General features: G+C 45.6%; 1 protein-coding gene across 1 annotated transcript in view; it reads left to right on the top strand.

The window, feature by feature from the left end:
• The window catches only part of LOC115090519 (sodium-coupled monocarboxylate transporter 1-like), a 66,361-nt gene that overhangs the window by 25,379 nt on the left and 24,897 nt on the right, over positions 1 to 16,085 (top strand). The window contains exons 7-9 of the mRNA XM_029599720.1: positions 11,028 to 11,157; positions 13,509 to 13,597; positions 14,067 to 14,179. Coding sequence (XP_029455580.1) covers positions 11,028 to 11,157; positions 13,509 to 13,597; positions 14,067 to 14,179 — 332 coding nt within the window. The remainder of the gene's footprint in view (positions 1 to 11,027; positions 11,158 to 13,508; positions 13,598 to 14,066; positions 14,180 to 16,085) is intronic.

The raw sequence follows: 16,085 nt of genomic DNA on the forward strand, positions 1-16,085 counted from the left end.
TTTATTCTCAGCTTTCTATTGCCTAATATTAAGTGTAATTGATTAATTGCTTGTTTTTAGTTGTACTTAAATGAATATTGTTAAGAAGGGGTGGTTTAGTGTGCCCTTGGGCCTCAGCCCGACCTTAGACACATCCAGGATCTGACCGAGGGTTGACGGCATGTCCCAGCATGGCTAAGAGTCTTACCCTATGCCAGGCCTGCAAGCTCCCAAGGCCAACAACAGGATGTTGGAATGTGAATGGTCCTCCGACCCTTTCGGATCTGCTGCATGGAACAGCATGGAGCAGCAGGCCTGGCCTGAGGTTGAGGGCAGATGGAGGCCTTGACACGTAGACAAGACTATGGTTGATGCGACGGCATCACAGACGAAGACAATTGGATTGATGCGACGGCATCACAGACGAAGACACTTGGGTTGATGCGACGGCATCACGGACGAAGACACTTGGGTTGATGCGACGGCATCCATGAAGAGACAAGGAACTGACAAAGTCCAGGTGAGATGAGAAGCTGGGCAGAAGGATATTTGCACTGTCTCTCAGGGCGCCCTACTCAGCCCACCCGCGGGACTGAGTCGTGGACCACCCTGTCCCACTGCGCGCCCTACACAGCCCTTAGAGGCTGGTCTCGGACCACGAGGTGAGCGGGACAAGCACAGGGAAGATCCAGGCGAGGAGGAACTCCAATGACGGAGCCGATGTCATCCAAAGCTCCACCTATGACTGGCGGGAACAGAAGCTCAGGAGCACAGGGACCAATCCCACCTGCAGACCACTCCATTCTCGGGCACAACATCATCTGAGAACCACAGCTCTACAGGAACAGAAGGTTCAGGAGCACCAGACGAAGACGCAGGGAAGAACATCTGGACAGGCAGGCACATCAGGATGTGGAAGATCATGACAGGACATCAGGACATGGACAGGGACCTCAGGCAAGACATCAAGACACAAAGATGTGGTATGAAGGCAAATGAGACGAGACGAGACGAGGAGCTCCATGAAGAACAGGAGACCTTACAAGGCTCTGGCAGGCAGGAGCCTCCAGAGAGATGTCACTCCGATGCAAGGCACAGACAGACTGACGGAGCAGCCCTTTATAGGGCTGAAGCAGGAAGTCCACTCCCTAGGTGGGGCCAGCACACTTCCTGTGCCTGGCCCTTTAAATTCAGTGAAGAGGCATGCGCTGGAGCCTAAGAGAAGGCAAGAGAGCTGTGCAGGACTGTGGACAGCGGCCTGCACCGACGTTGATGTGGGAAGAGGCAGGGCTGGGCCTAGACGCAGGCCCTGATGTCAGCAGCGGCTCCTGCCGCTGCAGGAAGCCCCGTGGGTGGCTCCAGCCACCAGGAAGATCCAGGGGCTTGCGGCCTACGCCGCGAAGATGGTAACATCGGCGGCGGTCCTGGCCGCGCAGGGGATGGCAGGAAGTCCGCGGCTCCAGCCGCGGCGAAGAGGAACCTCCGGTGCGGCCTCCGGGCCGCATGGTGAAACAAGCCCGTGGCTCCAGCCGCATAGAGAAGGCCCGACGGCGTCATCCATGCTGCGTCGGGGAAGCAGCGGCAGCATGGTGAGTGAGTCTGCTCGCAGGGGAACCCACGGGCAGCACGGTTCATAACAAATATTTCATTTCTGGTTTTTTGTACCTTGCTTGTGAATGCTTTTTAAAAAATATTTTCGCACTAATTTGTCAATAGCAACATAGTTCACGTGCATATTTTGCCTGAAAATGCTATATTTAAGAGTTTTTTTCTGTGGAATATTTTCCTTTTCCAAAGTTTTAGGAAGTTAAACCCTTGGACAAAGGAGGTGTTTCAGAATTGTAGAAGCAAACTGACTTACAGGAGTTGAGGGGACGGGAGTTTGAGGGGGGGGGGGGGGGAGAATTTGCTGTAAACTAGGGATGTGCTGTAAACTAGGGATGTGCATTCATTTTCAATGAATGTGCAATCCGCAATGCATCCCTGTTCATTTGATTCATGGGTTCGCGAAATGCATGGCGATCCTCCACAAATGAAACATATCATATTAGTTTCATTCTTTTGGTTCGCAGTGATTTCTTAGCGGCCATTTGAAATAGGAGAGGGCCATGTGGGAGTGTCCATAGGAAAACCAGCCCTTTCCTATGAGTCATAAGTGACCTCACAGCCCTGTCATAGTCTGGGTCAGACAGGTTGGCAAGGAGACCAGAATGGCAACGTATCAGAGCTAAACAAAGCAACCAGAGCTTCAAGTGCACTTTACAACGTAAATTATATAGTCAACAAAGCGCACAATAGATTTGATTTGGTCGTGGTTATAAAGTAACTTCATTTATTTCAAACGGTGACTCCTTCTTAACATCCCGCACATTCATGGCATACAGTTTGACAGCAGTCCCCGGTACGGTCCCGTGTTTCGCCTGTCGGCTGCTTCGGGGGGATTCTTAATAAATCTCAGTGCAGACCTTTAAAATTGTCATCACTGAGATTTATTAAGAATCCCCCCGAAGCAGCCGACAGGCGAAACACGGGACCGTGTCGGGGACTGCTGTCAAACTGTATGCCATGAATGTGCGGGATGTTAAGAAGGAGTCACCGTTTGAAATAAATGAAGTTACTTTATAACCACGACCAAATCAAGTCTATTGTGCGCTTTGTTGAACGTATCAGAGCTAAACATTTTTCTAATGCAGCCAATCGCTGCTCTCAGTGCTCTGTGATGCTGTTCCTGCTGTACTATTTATTAGAGATTTGAATCGGAACTGGAATTGGTTCCGATTCCAGGTTCTGGGACTATCGGAAAATGTTTTGTGTGCGGTCCGATCGTTTATATTTTTTTAATTGGCTGCACTCGAGCCGATAAACAAAAAAACCACCCTGACCCTTTAAAACACACCCTTTAGCTTCCCCCACCCTCCTGACCCCCCAAAAACTTTTTTAAAGTACCTGGTGGTCCAGTGGGGGTCCCGGGAGCGATCTCCCGCTCTCGAGCAGTCGGCGTCACTAATCAAAATGGCGCCGACAGTCCTTTGCCCTTACCATGTGACAGGGGCTATCGGTACCATTGGCTGGCCCCTGTCACATGGTAGGAGCAATGGATGGCCCGCGCCATCCATTTCAGTCTCAGTTGTAGTGTACATCAAGGTACTGCACTGTGCATCTGTTTTAGTTTTCCATACTCACATATATTGGTACAGCAGTGTTCTTTTAATCCAAATCCTCAGTAGGCATCTTCTGGAGTTAAAATTTGTTTGTATGCACATACAGCAGTCTCAGTTGTAGTGTACAGCAAGGCACTGCACTGTGCATCTGTGAGTGTGTGTGTAGTTTTCCACACTCACATATATTGGTACAGAGGTGTTCATTCACCAATAAAGAAATAATTCTTTTATTTGAAATCCCTAGTAGGCAGTACATTAAATCTATGATGTCAGGGAAAGGTAGACGAGTGATTGGGACTGGCAGAGGAGGCACTTCAAAAGGCAGTGCCAGTCCCCCATTAAAGTTAAAAGGGAGCTGTTCCAATCTAAAATCTCTGGAGGGGCAGGCAGTTCCATCCGGAAAAAAATGAAATTTAAAAATGATGCACTGCCACCACCTGTTTCTGACCCTGTTGTTTTGGAGGTGAGGGAAGGGGAGGCTGAGTCATGCAAGATAAAAGGGCAAGATCTAAAAGCAGCAGTGCGACAGCAGACTCTAGTTAGTGCTGAAAATGTAGCACAGACACTGTTTGCTTCTGATTCCGATGAAGAATCATCTTGTGTGGGATTCTCATCATCAGAAATGGAAGAAGTAATAACTGAAGAAGGTTTAGGAGGATTAATTAGTTCTGTCTTAGCCTCCACTTCAGTGCTGCAGGGGAGAGATGAAACTGATGATGATGAAGAGGAAGAGCAGTCAGTGCAGGCATGGAGGGTGACTGATGCCCCTGGCATTGCTTCTCAGGGTGCATCCACTAATTCAACTCCAGTGCCAGCATCCACCCTGAAGGCTATAGAGAAGGGATCACAAAAGAAATCTGTGATCTGGAGCCACTTTAAAGTGACAGAGGACCTGCGTTTTGCTCAGTGTAATTACTGTGCCAGGGCTATTAGCAGAGGCAAGGAAATGGGACATCTAACTAATTTTGGCATGATGCATCATATGCAGAAACAACACCCAATGGTACTGACATCTGGGGATGGTGGCAGTACCAGTCAGGAGACCCCCTTTTTCCAGGCAGCATAATGTGGTTGAAAAGGAGCAGAGTCATCCCACACCCTCAACCTCTTCTAGCAGTCAGGTGGCAGGCCCGCAGCCCCCTGCCATGTGCAGAAGTGACAACTCACCATGGAGGAAATGGGGTGGTATTCGGTAACGCTATCCCAGGGAAAGAGGCAGGCAGCCTCAAAAGATGTAACTAGGAGCATTGGGGAAATGATTGCCCTTGATGACCAGCCCTTGCAGGTATTGGAGAATGTGGGTTTCAAGCATTTGCTGAAGGTCTTAGTTCCAAATTACAAAGTCCCCTCCAGAACCACATTTAGCAGAAAGGTCAACCCCAGCCTGTACAACCAGTGTCGCAGTTGCATCCAAGCACTGCTAGCTAAGGCAGAGGGGAGTGTACATTTCACCTGCGATATCTGGACTGCCATGAATGACAGCACACTGGTGGGACCTGGCTGAGGCAGGGGCAGGCAGCAGCTCTATTAGTGAACATATATCCGGGTGGACGTGGGCTTTACTGCACACCCTCCTGATAGATAAGGCCCATACCTCAGCCAATATTCTAGCATGCATCAGACAGATGCTGGCAGCTACACCAGCAAGACAGGAATCTTCAGGCAGGGTTCTTTGTCACAGACAATGGTGCAAACATGGTAAAGGCAATATCTGACGGGCGCTTTCAGAGCATCCAATGTTTTGCACACACTCTGCACCTGGTAGTAAAGTCAGCTCTGGGGTTGGAGTCCAATCACCAAGAGAATGAATACTTGCATACGTTAATACAGAAGTGCAGGTCGTCGCATCTGAAAAAAGATATAGTTGCGATGGAGAAGGTACAGAGAAGGGCAACCAAAATGATAAAGCGGATGGAACAGCTTCCCTATGAGGAAAGGCTGAAGAGGTTAGGGCTGTTCAGCTTGGAGAAGAGGCAGCTGAGGGGGGATATGATAGAGGTCTTTAAGATCATGAGAGGTCTTGAACGAGTAGATGTGACTCGGTTATTTACACTTTCGAATAATAGAAGGACTAGGGGGCATTCCATGAATTTAGCAAGTAGCACATTTAAGACTAATTGGAGAAAATTATTTTTCACTCAACGCACAATAAAGCTCTGGAATTTGTTGCCAGAGGATGTGGTTAGTGCAGTTAGTGTAGCTGAGTTCAAAAAAGGTTTGGATAAGTTCTTGAAGGAGAAGTCCATTAATGGCTATTAATCAATTATACTTAGGGAATAGCCACTGCTATTAATTGCATCAGTAGCATGGGTTCTTCTTAGTGTTTGGGTAATTGCCAGGTTCTTGTGGCCTGGTTTTGGCCTCTGTTGGAAACAGGATGCTGGGCTTGTTGGACCTTTGGTCTGACCCAGCATGGCAATTTCTTATGTTCTTAACATAGCAGCACACTTCCACAGAAGTGTGAAGGCGGGGCAGGTTCTCTGTGAAAAGCAGACTGATTTGAGGATGCCTAACAAGCGACTCATTCAAGACATTGGCACCCAATGGAATTCCACCTATATGATGCTGTAGAGGTTAGTGGAGCAGCAGACACCCCTTCATGACCTTTCTATGGAAATGGACATAGGTGTGCAGAGTCCCCTAGGGCATCAGCTGGTAACAATCCTGCAGCCCTTCAAGGATGCCATGGAGGAGCTGAGTTCCAGAATTGCCACTTTGGCTGACATCATCCCTCTAGTTAATTTTCTGGAGGAAAATTTGGAGGGCTTTAAATAGGAAGAGGGAATGACAGCAGAGATGCTGCATTGTCTGGAATTTTTACAGAAGCAGGTGCAAGAGAGATTAAGACCTTTAACAAAAGACTACAGATACATGCTCGGCTCAGTCTGTGATCCCCGTGTGAAAGGGAAACTCACCCTACAGTCCGATTGTCTCACATTTGTGAAGGACCTGCTGTTAGTAAACGTCCATGAACAGGAGCGCCATAGGCAGAGACAGATTAGGCATGAAGCAGAGGAGAAAACAGAGGGCAATTCAGAGAGTAGTGCAAGCCCAAGCAGGAGCAGTACTCTGTCAGCGACAGCTAGTACTTCCTCCTCCACTTCAGTACGCCAAAGCCATGTTGCCCCCTAAAAAATCATCTGTTTTGGAACAGGCTAGAGTGAAAGTAGCTGGCAAGAAGGACTCTCAGCCCACCCAAGCAAAGGCGACACCAGCACAAATGTCAGTAACACGGTATCTCACAGAGCCCACAGAGGACATGCAGACAGATCCGCTGGCATATTGGGTACACAAGTCCACTGTCTGGCCACACCTAGCCAAAGAGGCTCAGTGATATCTGTCATGTTCACCAACCAGTGTGCCTAGTGAATATATATTTTCAATGATAGGAGATATGAGTCCTCATCGCTCAAGGCTGGCACCAGAGTTGATGGAAATGCTAGTGTTTTTGAAAATAAACATGCCTTTGCTTGAGTTTCCAAATTTTCCCTGTGAATGGCAAGATGAATAAAAGCAATTTAAAGCCTTGCAGCAGCTCCAATGCCTCATATGCTCCAGATATCAGCACATGTACCTGACCTCAACCGCTGTGGCTGCCCATCCAGCCCTTACGTCACTACAAGGGCCTGACCCCAAATGCTGTGCCTGTCTGTCCAGCCCTTACGTCACTACAAGGGCCTGACCCCAAATGCTGTGCCTGTCTGTCCAGCCCTTACATCACTACAAGGGCCTGACCTCAACTGATGTGCCTGCCCGTCCAGCCCTTATGTCACTACAAGGGCCTGATCCCAAACCACTGTCCAGCCCTTACGTCAGTACAAGGGCCTGACCTCAAACACTGTGCCTGTCTGAGTTTAGTTCTAGTATTTCTAATTTCAGTTTCATGTATTTGTGCATCACTTCATTCCAGAATATTCTTTTTCCTGTTTTGCAACATTTGGAATATAAGAACATAAAAAGCTGACTTAAGATGTTTGGAACTTACATATTTCATATGCTCAATAGTTTTCATGACCTTCATAATATGGGCCATTTTCCCTAAATCTTTCTTAGGTGCCAACATTAATGTTTCTAATTCTATAGAAAACTGGTGGTAGTTGCGCTCTAGTTCATCCTCTGTTTTCCATAGTTTACAGAAGCACTGTGTAGGGTGCAAAGTCAACATAGGTTGATATTGTAGATTTGGACTTGAGTAGCAGCTTTCTTATTTCTGAGAGCTCTTCAAGTTCCTTTGTCATCAGCTGAAGTACAAAAGTATAGTTAATAGCTTCTGGGTATTCAAAAATAATCTCCAGCTCAGTTCTTGCTTCACAAATATCAGTCTCTATTGCTCTAAAAGCATCCTCTGTTGAATTATCTTTCACAAATGAAAAAGATGCCATTTTCTTCTGGTAGTAAACCAGTTCAGGAAGAAGTGACAGATCAAACCACAACATACCTGCACAAAGGAAAGGGAACTCTCCCTGGGTGTAGCCTATCTCTTAGTTCCTGCTGACCCATGTTGAACCAGAACCGCTGACGACATGGAAACCTCCTCCAGGTCACCACACTTTGAAAACTCAGGCCCCACTCTAGAAGCCAATCCATTCTAGGGAGCCCTTTCCTGCGCAAAGGAAAGGGAACTCTCCCTGGGTGTCGCCTATCTCTTAACACCCGCTGACCCATTTTGAACCGCTGTTCACATAGAAACCTCCTCCACCTCGGCTTTCAAAATTCTCGTTTGTATATCTGCTACGTCCACCAGATTTTAAAAGACCAGTGAGAGCTTACTAGATGCCAAAGGAACCATCCCACTCTAGGGGGCGAACACTTTCTAGGGAGCCCTTTCCTGCACAAAGGAAAGGGAACTCTCCCCGGGGCCAGCCTGTCTTGCCCCTATCAAAACCACAGGGACCTGACTACCTCTGCTCTGCCAGCCTATCTTGCCTCTATCAACTTTCTGCCACTCTGCCTTGCTGCCATACAGCAGACGACTCACTCTACTCCTTGTGGTGTTCTTGCCACTATCATGGTTCCTCAGTGTGTTGGTGCTAGTCTTCCTGTTGCTTTGTCCCTTTATCGGCACTTTGTGGTTTTTTCTGACACTTTTTCTGCTTGCTATGTTCCCCCTTCATTGTGCTGTAGGATGTTGATGCCACTTTGCCTGTCGTGCTGCCTTCGAGGGTTCATGCAACTGATATCGGTGCTCTCTTTTGAAGCTGTGGTGTGTTTTTGACAATCTTGCTGCTGCTTTGTGCCTCTGTTAAAGCACTCTTGCCACTCCTGTTACCCCTTTGCCCCTTTTCAGTGCCTTAGGCTATTCATACCACTTTGGTGCCACTTTGCCACAGTCTAAGTCCCTTGGAGCTCTTTTCTCATTCTGATGATTGTTCCCCAGACATTTCATCAGAATTGATAAGAAAACCCCAATTCTGCAGCCAAAAATAGGCTGCAAATACTTCCCCCATTGACTTTAATGGGAAACGAAAAATGAATGACACTAATAAACGAAATGGGTTTTCCCCACTATGAAACTAATGAAATGAATTTGGATCCCAGTGAAGCGAAAAACAAAACAAAACCATTTTTTTTCCTTCTGCACATTCATAAACTTAGTGCTGGCATTAACTCTCGAATAATGCCACAGTACCTGTTTTAAATTACCAGTGGAAATCAGCAATGTCCTTCTGGTAGCAATGGTTTGGTGATCCACTGGTATGAATTATCATAGATAGATCATGATGTGTAATTACAGTGCTTAGTTTGCTAGGAAGAGAAACAATGACAAGCTGTTCGTTAGAAGATTCAGAAGTAAATGGTTCTGGGCTTTTTGTCAGGGGTACTCGCCGTACTGAGTATCAGCACCTTTTTCCTCCAAATGCTTGCTTTGTCCTGATGTTCCTTAAAAAAAAAAAAAAAAAAGACATGCATCCTGCATGTGAGTACTGGCACCTTTTTAGTCCAGAAAGAAAGCACTGAAGATTTTCACTCTTGGGCCGAGTCATTCTTAGCAATAAGAAATATGTCCGCCTCTCATATAACATAATATGTGAGCCTAGGGTAGGGATTACATCATTAGCATGGGTGTGCAGAGCAAAATATTTTGTGTCATTGTTTTCCTGTTTTGTTTGGGAAAATTTTCATTTTTTTAGTTAGTTTCCTTTTTTTTTTTTTTGGTTTCTGAAAATAGTGCGTGCTATTTTTTGATACCTAAAAAACACGAAAAAGGAAAAGAAACAAAAAAAGAAAGAGTTTTCCTAAATGAAATGACAAAAATATCAGAGTACCAACCCAGGGGTAGTAGGGGAAGTGGGGCAGGGGTCTCTAGAGACCCCTGCCCCACTTCCCCTGCTACCCCTGGAGGCGGCTGTTTTCTAAAAAATTGTAAGTTGCTGCTGGGCCTCCACTAGACCACCAGGCAGGATTTGGTGAGTCTGAGGGTGGTCAGGAGGATGGACTAGGTTGGGCGGTTGTAGGGGACTGGCTCCTGGGGGGGTATTTTATAACAAAGAGGAGGGTTGGTGGCAGGACCGGTGACTAGGGGTGTATGTTAAAATATTACTTTTTCTGGGGAAATGTCTGCCTCCAGGGGTAGGTTGGGACAGGGCGGTCTCCGTAGACCCCCTCAGGTTGTGCTGTCTGTTGGGGGTACTAATGAGTACTATTTGCAAATAGCAATACAAATAAAAAAAAAGAAAACATTTTTTTGTTTTTATCTTATTGTTTAGTCATTTCAAACGAGGGCACATCTCTGTTCTGTTAAACACCTGCTGAATTGTCCTTTTAGAATGGGAACTCTTGCCAAAGAGTCACCAAGGTGAATTTTGAAACCAGAGAGCGGGCGCACATGTGCACGCATTCTTCAGTCCGTGCCCAGGGACACAGCTATTTTCTAACATACGTGCGTATATGCATGCATGCTGTAAAATAACCTGGCCGCTTGCAAAAGTGTGCCCAATTTTAAATGGGCGCGTGCCCGTGCACGCAAAAGCCGCCTCAACTGCGAAAGTGGGGAAAATTTAAAAGGGACGTGTGCCAATGCCATTTCAGTTTTACCAGTTCCTCTTCACCCAGTTAACAGCTAGGTCCTCCAAACCACCCTGGCTTGATAGCCTGTACACCTTCCAGTTACCCCAGATCCTTTACACCCCTCTGAAATGCCTTGTTAGCAATTTTTTTTTTTTTTTACTTACATGCCATCTATAGCAGAAGTAAAGTTACACGGCAGGGGATCTCGGCACATGTCAGGTCGTGTAAGTATTTATGTGAAAATTTCTGGTTCAAGTCTCAAAACACCCATGTATGTATTTATTTAACAGTTTTATATACCGACATTCGTTTGCACATCACATCGGTTTACAGAGAACAGTTGAAAAATGAAAGGGAAATTACATATTAACAAATTGAGTAACTGTGCCTTAACAATTAGGACAGCTGAGTAGTTGGCGATGAGAGCAAGTGGAGGGGAAAAAGGGGGAAAAGCAAGTGGAGGGGAAAAAGAGAGGCAGAGAAAAGAGGAACAAGTACCATGTATCACCCATGCCTTACCCAGAGCATGCCCATGCCCCACCCCTTTCTGAAAATTGCCGAGATGTGCACGTTGCAGCATTGACACACGTATGCACGCGACTTATTTGTGCATCCCCCCTATTTATGTGCGCGCCAGGCTTTTAAAATTCACCTTTAATTGTTTTGCACTGATCCTTGACGACAAGAGATGATGTAGCATTTTATTTTTTGTGTTACTGTCCGACTGTCACGTTACTCTTCACCTCACTGCAACTTTTATCTACTGAGCAACGAGAAGCAGGGAAACCAGGGTTAATTCCTTTAAAGTGGGTAGTGAATTTTTAATCCTGTGTGTGCGCGCAGATACATGAAAGCTGTTTTTGTCTTGTCTCATTTTAGGTCTCTCTTTGTGAACCTCTTGGGACTCTGGGCGATTCTCGCCTGTGCCGTGTTATGTGGACTTGCCTTATTCTCAATATACAAAGACTGTGATCCTTGGACTGCTAAACTTGTTTCTGCTCCGGATCAGGTGTGCTAGCAAACACTATCAGCCTCTCTTAATGCTTTGAGAATTGTATTAGACTGTAACTCTAGTACCACAAGAACTTTTTAAAAACTGGTTTAATCGTCCTGTTTTAGCAGTGATCATTAGGGATGTGAATCGTGTGCTCGATCATCTTAACGATTGGGTTCGGCTAGAGGGAGAAAAAAATCTGATCGCTGGTGATGTGAATTGGAATCAGTTCCGATTCATATCGTTAATTTTTTTTTAGTGAGGCCCGACCCTTTAAAATTGACCCCTTACCTTCCCCCACCTTCCCGAACTCCCCCAAAAATTTTTACGAGTACCTGGTGGTCCAGTGGGGGCGCAGGAACCGATCTCCTGCTCTCGGGCCATCGGCGCCATTTTGGCTGCCACTCAAAAATGGCGCTGATGGCCCGATAAAAAAAAAACCCACCCGACCCTTTAAAAATGACCCCTTAGCTTCCCCCACCCTCCCGAGCCCCCTAAAATATTTTAAAATTACCTGGTGGTCTATTGGTGGTCCCGGGAGCGATCTCCCGTTCTCGGGCCGTTGGCTGCCACTCATAAAGATGGCGCCGATGGCCCTTTGCCCTTAACATGTGACAGGGTATCCATGCCATTGGCCGGCCCCTGTCACATGGTAGGAGCACTGGCTGGCCGGCGCCATCTTTAAAATCAGGGCCTGGTGCGCGAACAAAAGTACGTGATCGCGCAAATTTTTAAAATCTACCCCTTAGGGGGTAACTTTTAAAATGATTCACGTATGTATATCGTAGCAATTTTCAAAAGCCCAATTATCCATTAAAAGTGCACTTACACATATAAAACCTATTACAATTCAATAGTATATATTGTAGTGATTTTCAAAGGCTTACTTTCCCACATAAAGTGCATTTATTTATTTATTTATTTATTTAAAGTTTTTATAGACCGACATTCGTTAGGGACATCACATCAGTTTACATACAATATGAAAGAATGTAGAAGGCTTTACAGGGAACTGAGATTAAAATAGTATATCTAAACCATATAATATCTAAATTGGAACTATAACTTTAACAATAAGGTAAACTATAACTTAACAAAAAGTAATTAACTAAATATATAGGTAACAAAAGGTAAGGCAAAGAGGGGAATTGTATTGCCCTCGTGTTAAGACAATAACAGGAGATTAGGAGAATGATATGCTCTAAAGAATACATTTCTAGGGAGCAGAGAGGTAAAATGGAAAGGTAGGGGGTGAGAATTAAATAAAGGAGGATAAGATAAAGAGGCTTAGATGGTGAAAAGGTGAGGGTGTGTAAGGAGTAGGGGATGGAAGGTAAGGAAGATGTCAAGGAGGAAGGGGTCTAATGGGAGATTTCAGGTGTACGCCTGCATGAAAACCCAATTTTAAGCACATAAACCCTTTAAAAAATTAACTCCAATAAGGCCAGCTGTTAAATATGAAGGGTCCAATATTTGTATGCCTTTAAAGACAAGGACATGATATTATTGTTTTAATTATTCACAGGAATTCATTTTGCAGTATTGCCATTTGGTCGGAAGATGGCACTATCATTACGTTTTGTCATGTTCCTCATGTTCCATTAGCAGTGGAAAAATGTTTTCTTCATTTATTACTGCTGTGGATTTAAAAAAAAAATCATTTTGGCAGATAGATCATGTAGGGCCAGATTTAACAGCAAACATAAGATAAAAGAGGCACATAAAGCCTGGAAGACAGTGCATTTGCACTGTTTTGAAATAGCGCATTGCATGCCCGTAGCTTGGAACCTGCAAAAATTGAAAAAGCAGCACCTATGCCAAAAGCCATGGTGGGAGCTTGGCTGACTTCTGAAATTAAGCACTTTATCTAAAAAGAATGGGAACGTCTTCCTGGGCAAAAGGCCATGTCGCAAACTATTTCAAGTGAACAGAGCATATGCGAACCTTGGCCTTGATGCGGGGTATCCCGCTGTTCAAACAGCAGACAGAACTGACCAGGAGAGTAGTGTGGGGTTATTGACTGTATTTACAACACTAGGAAAGCCTCACAGTGACATGTGGGCTGTTTCTTTACCAATAGTTCTGGGATGGTAAAGGCTACAGATAATGGCCCAACCCAGACGCAGGTTTTGAATTGCACTAGATGCCTTTCACAGGCAGATAAGCAGTCTCGGTCTATTTCTTGTGCAGTTCCAGCATTGCTGTCTGCACTGGAGGTACTGTTCAGCCAACTGAACCAAAACCATTTATGAGACTACAATATTACAGATAACAATCCTATGTTTCTTTCAAGACAGACATTCCTGTATGTGATACTGTGTTTGGAAGACCTTTGTTAAGATCTATGAATATTTGACATTTTTCAGCTCATGCCTTACCTTGTACTGGACATTTTACAAGACTATCCAGGACTTCCAGGGCTCTTTGTGGCATGTGCCTACAGTGGGACTTTGAGGTATGTGAAGAGGAGTGCTGTCCCTTCCTTGATTGCATGCTGGCAATTGCTCTAAAATGAAGAACATTCTGTTCGGGAAGCCACAGGCAAAACAGAAACAGACACAGTCACTAGGGATGTGCTTTCATTTTTAAAGAGGGAAATCAGGACATTTGTTGTTTCCTATCTGAAACAGCACAAAACAAAACGTTAGTTTGATTTTGTGTTTTTGCATCTGCTAACACAATTTTGCACATGCTAAAACCCAGAAAGAAAACAAAAATGAATAGTAAACAAAATGAAAAAAACCACATCAAATTTTCTCATGCACAACCTTGGTATCTTACACTTTCCTTGCTCTTCTGTTGCACGATGCTTAGAGTATGGATATTAAAAAAAAAAAAATGGATAGCAGTGTATCTCCATATATACTTGCAGTGTTCATATTAACTGAGTGGATATCAACATAACTTTATTTGGTCTCCTGCAGCACTGTGTCCTCCAGTATCAATGCTTTAGCTGCCGTAACTGTCGAGGACCTCATCAAACCTTATTTCAAATCTCTCAATGAAAAGAAGCTGTCCTGGATTTCTAAAGGGATGAGTAAGTCTGTAATTATCATTTTGTCTCCCATGAACTTTAGAAAGAAGCAGAAAAGTCAAATAAAAACTACTGTTTAATATAGGAAGTAATGTAATGTACTTGTTGGGTCTTTTAGGCATATGGCATACATATATCTAGAACCCGTACTGATCTTGTGATTAGTAGGAGAAAGCTGTATATTACACAGAATCAGCCCGGGAAGAGCAATTGACTAAATTCCATCCCCACCTCCCCCCTGCAGTGGCGTAGCTAGACAATTTGGCGCCTGGGGCAAGAGACTTCTTTGGTGCCCCCTCCCTCCATCAATGATTTGCATGGAGCGAACACCCGCTACAGTCTTACCTACTTTATCTTACCTACTTTATCCGCCACAGTGCGGCTCAAGTGAGGACCCGGGCGACGTTGATGCCTGGAGCTGTACCTCCCTTGCCTGCCTGGTGCTAGAGGATCACGTGCGGGAGCCTGAAGGGTGAGAATGGGGAAGGGGAGCTGACGCCGCATGCACAAGATTTTGTGCGGGAGAGCGCTGAAGCAGGCGCCACAGGGGAGGATAGGGAGGGGAGAAGCCGGAGGCTAAAAGCGCTTTCCTGTTTGCGGTACTGGAGAATTAAAAGTTGCAAAGTGTATGAAACAAACCAAAACCAAGCGCGATGAGGGTTGAGGGGATAGCTCTCTGCATACATGAAAACAGAAGAAAAGGCTGCGACCCTCGGTGCTAGGAAAAAAGTAGACTGCAGCCTAGAGAGGGCTGCACCTTGCGGGCGCCTTCTCGTCACGTCGGTTCATCCTGCACCCCTGGAGGGCGGGGTGGGGCTCACCATAACATCCAACTCTGCCCTTAACGCGCTAATCAGGTCTTTCACTTAGCAGCTGTACAGAAACAAAAGCCATACAGCTAAGATAATGGAAGCTTGCCTGCGGCAGGCTCCATCCTTCAACCGCTTTCGGCCACACTCGTCGTCAGCCTTGAACCGCCAGAAATGCCGCTCTGGTCTGCCTTCTAGTATGTGATGCCTGATTTAGGGAACCGATCCGCTCTCCTTTTTATATTCCTTTGTAAAACTGGCGGACCGGGTGCGATGGATCCCTGGTTTTGGGTCGGCTGAGGCTTAGGTAACAGAAAACCGATTTTCCTACCGACCACCCTGCAACCTGAAATAGGGTCAGGGCTGCTCCTACCCCTCGTTTTCCTAAGTTTCATGCTTGCTAAGTGGAACATGGATTGGGCGTGGGCTAGAGCACAGGCGCCCCTAAGTAAATTGAATTACCATTACTATAAATCTCTCATAACAAAACAAAAAAAAAAAAAAGACGATCTGCCAGTATTCAACAACACTTACATCTGGGCTTAAAATACTAATTTCTTTTTTTATTTCAATAGCTTTTTGGCTCCCCCTTAGACCCAGCGCCCAGGGCGGCCGCCCACCCCGCCCACTCCTCGCTACGCCACTGCCCCCCTGTCATGAAGTATTGATGAAGGCAGGCATGATCCTGAAGCAGCTGCTGCATTTACCATATGCGCAGTACTAGACTTCAGCAGTACCTATTATATCATGTGCAGTCTTTACAAGCTATGCTATTTTATAGGACTGGCATAAGAATTATTTGAAGACGATGATGATGATGCACATGAGTTCTGAGGCCACATAGATACCTTCTTCCGATCCTGATGATCATCTGCATCATCATCTTTGGATATTTCTTATGTGGTTGAATGAAAAGGTAACCAGCAAAAGAATTCTGACAGGAACCATACGACTCCTGGAATGCTGCATGGTGTCCTGCATTGTAAACTAACAAAGAGTGCCGTTTCTCACCTTTTCATCCAGTAACTGTTCTGCAGATCAGGCGCCAAAATTGGTAGCCAGACTTTCCAGCCCAAAGTGCTTCAGGATCTAGTTTGATG

Source organism: Rhinatrema bivittatum, chromosome 4 (genome assembly GCF_901001135.1).
Source record: "Rhinatrema bivittatum chromosome 4, aRhiBiv1.1, whole genome shotgun sequence".
NCBI lineage: Eukaryota > Metazoa > Chordata > Amphibia > Gymnophiona > Rhinatrematidae > Rhinatrema > Rhinatrema bivittatum.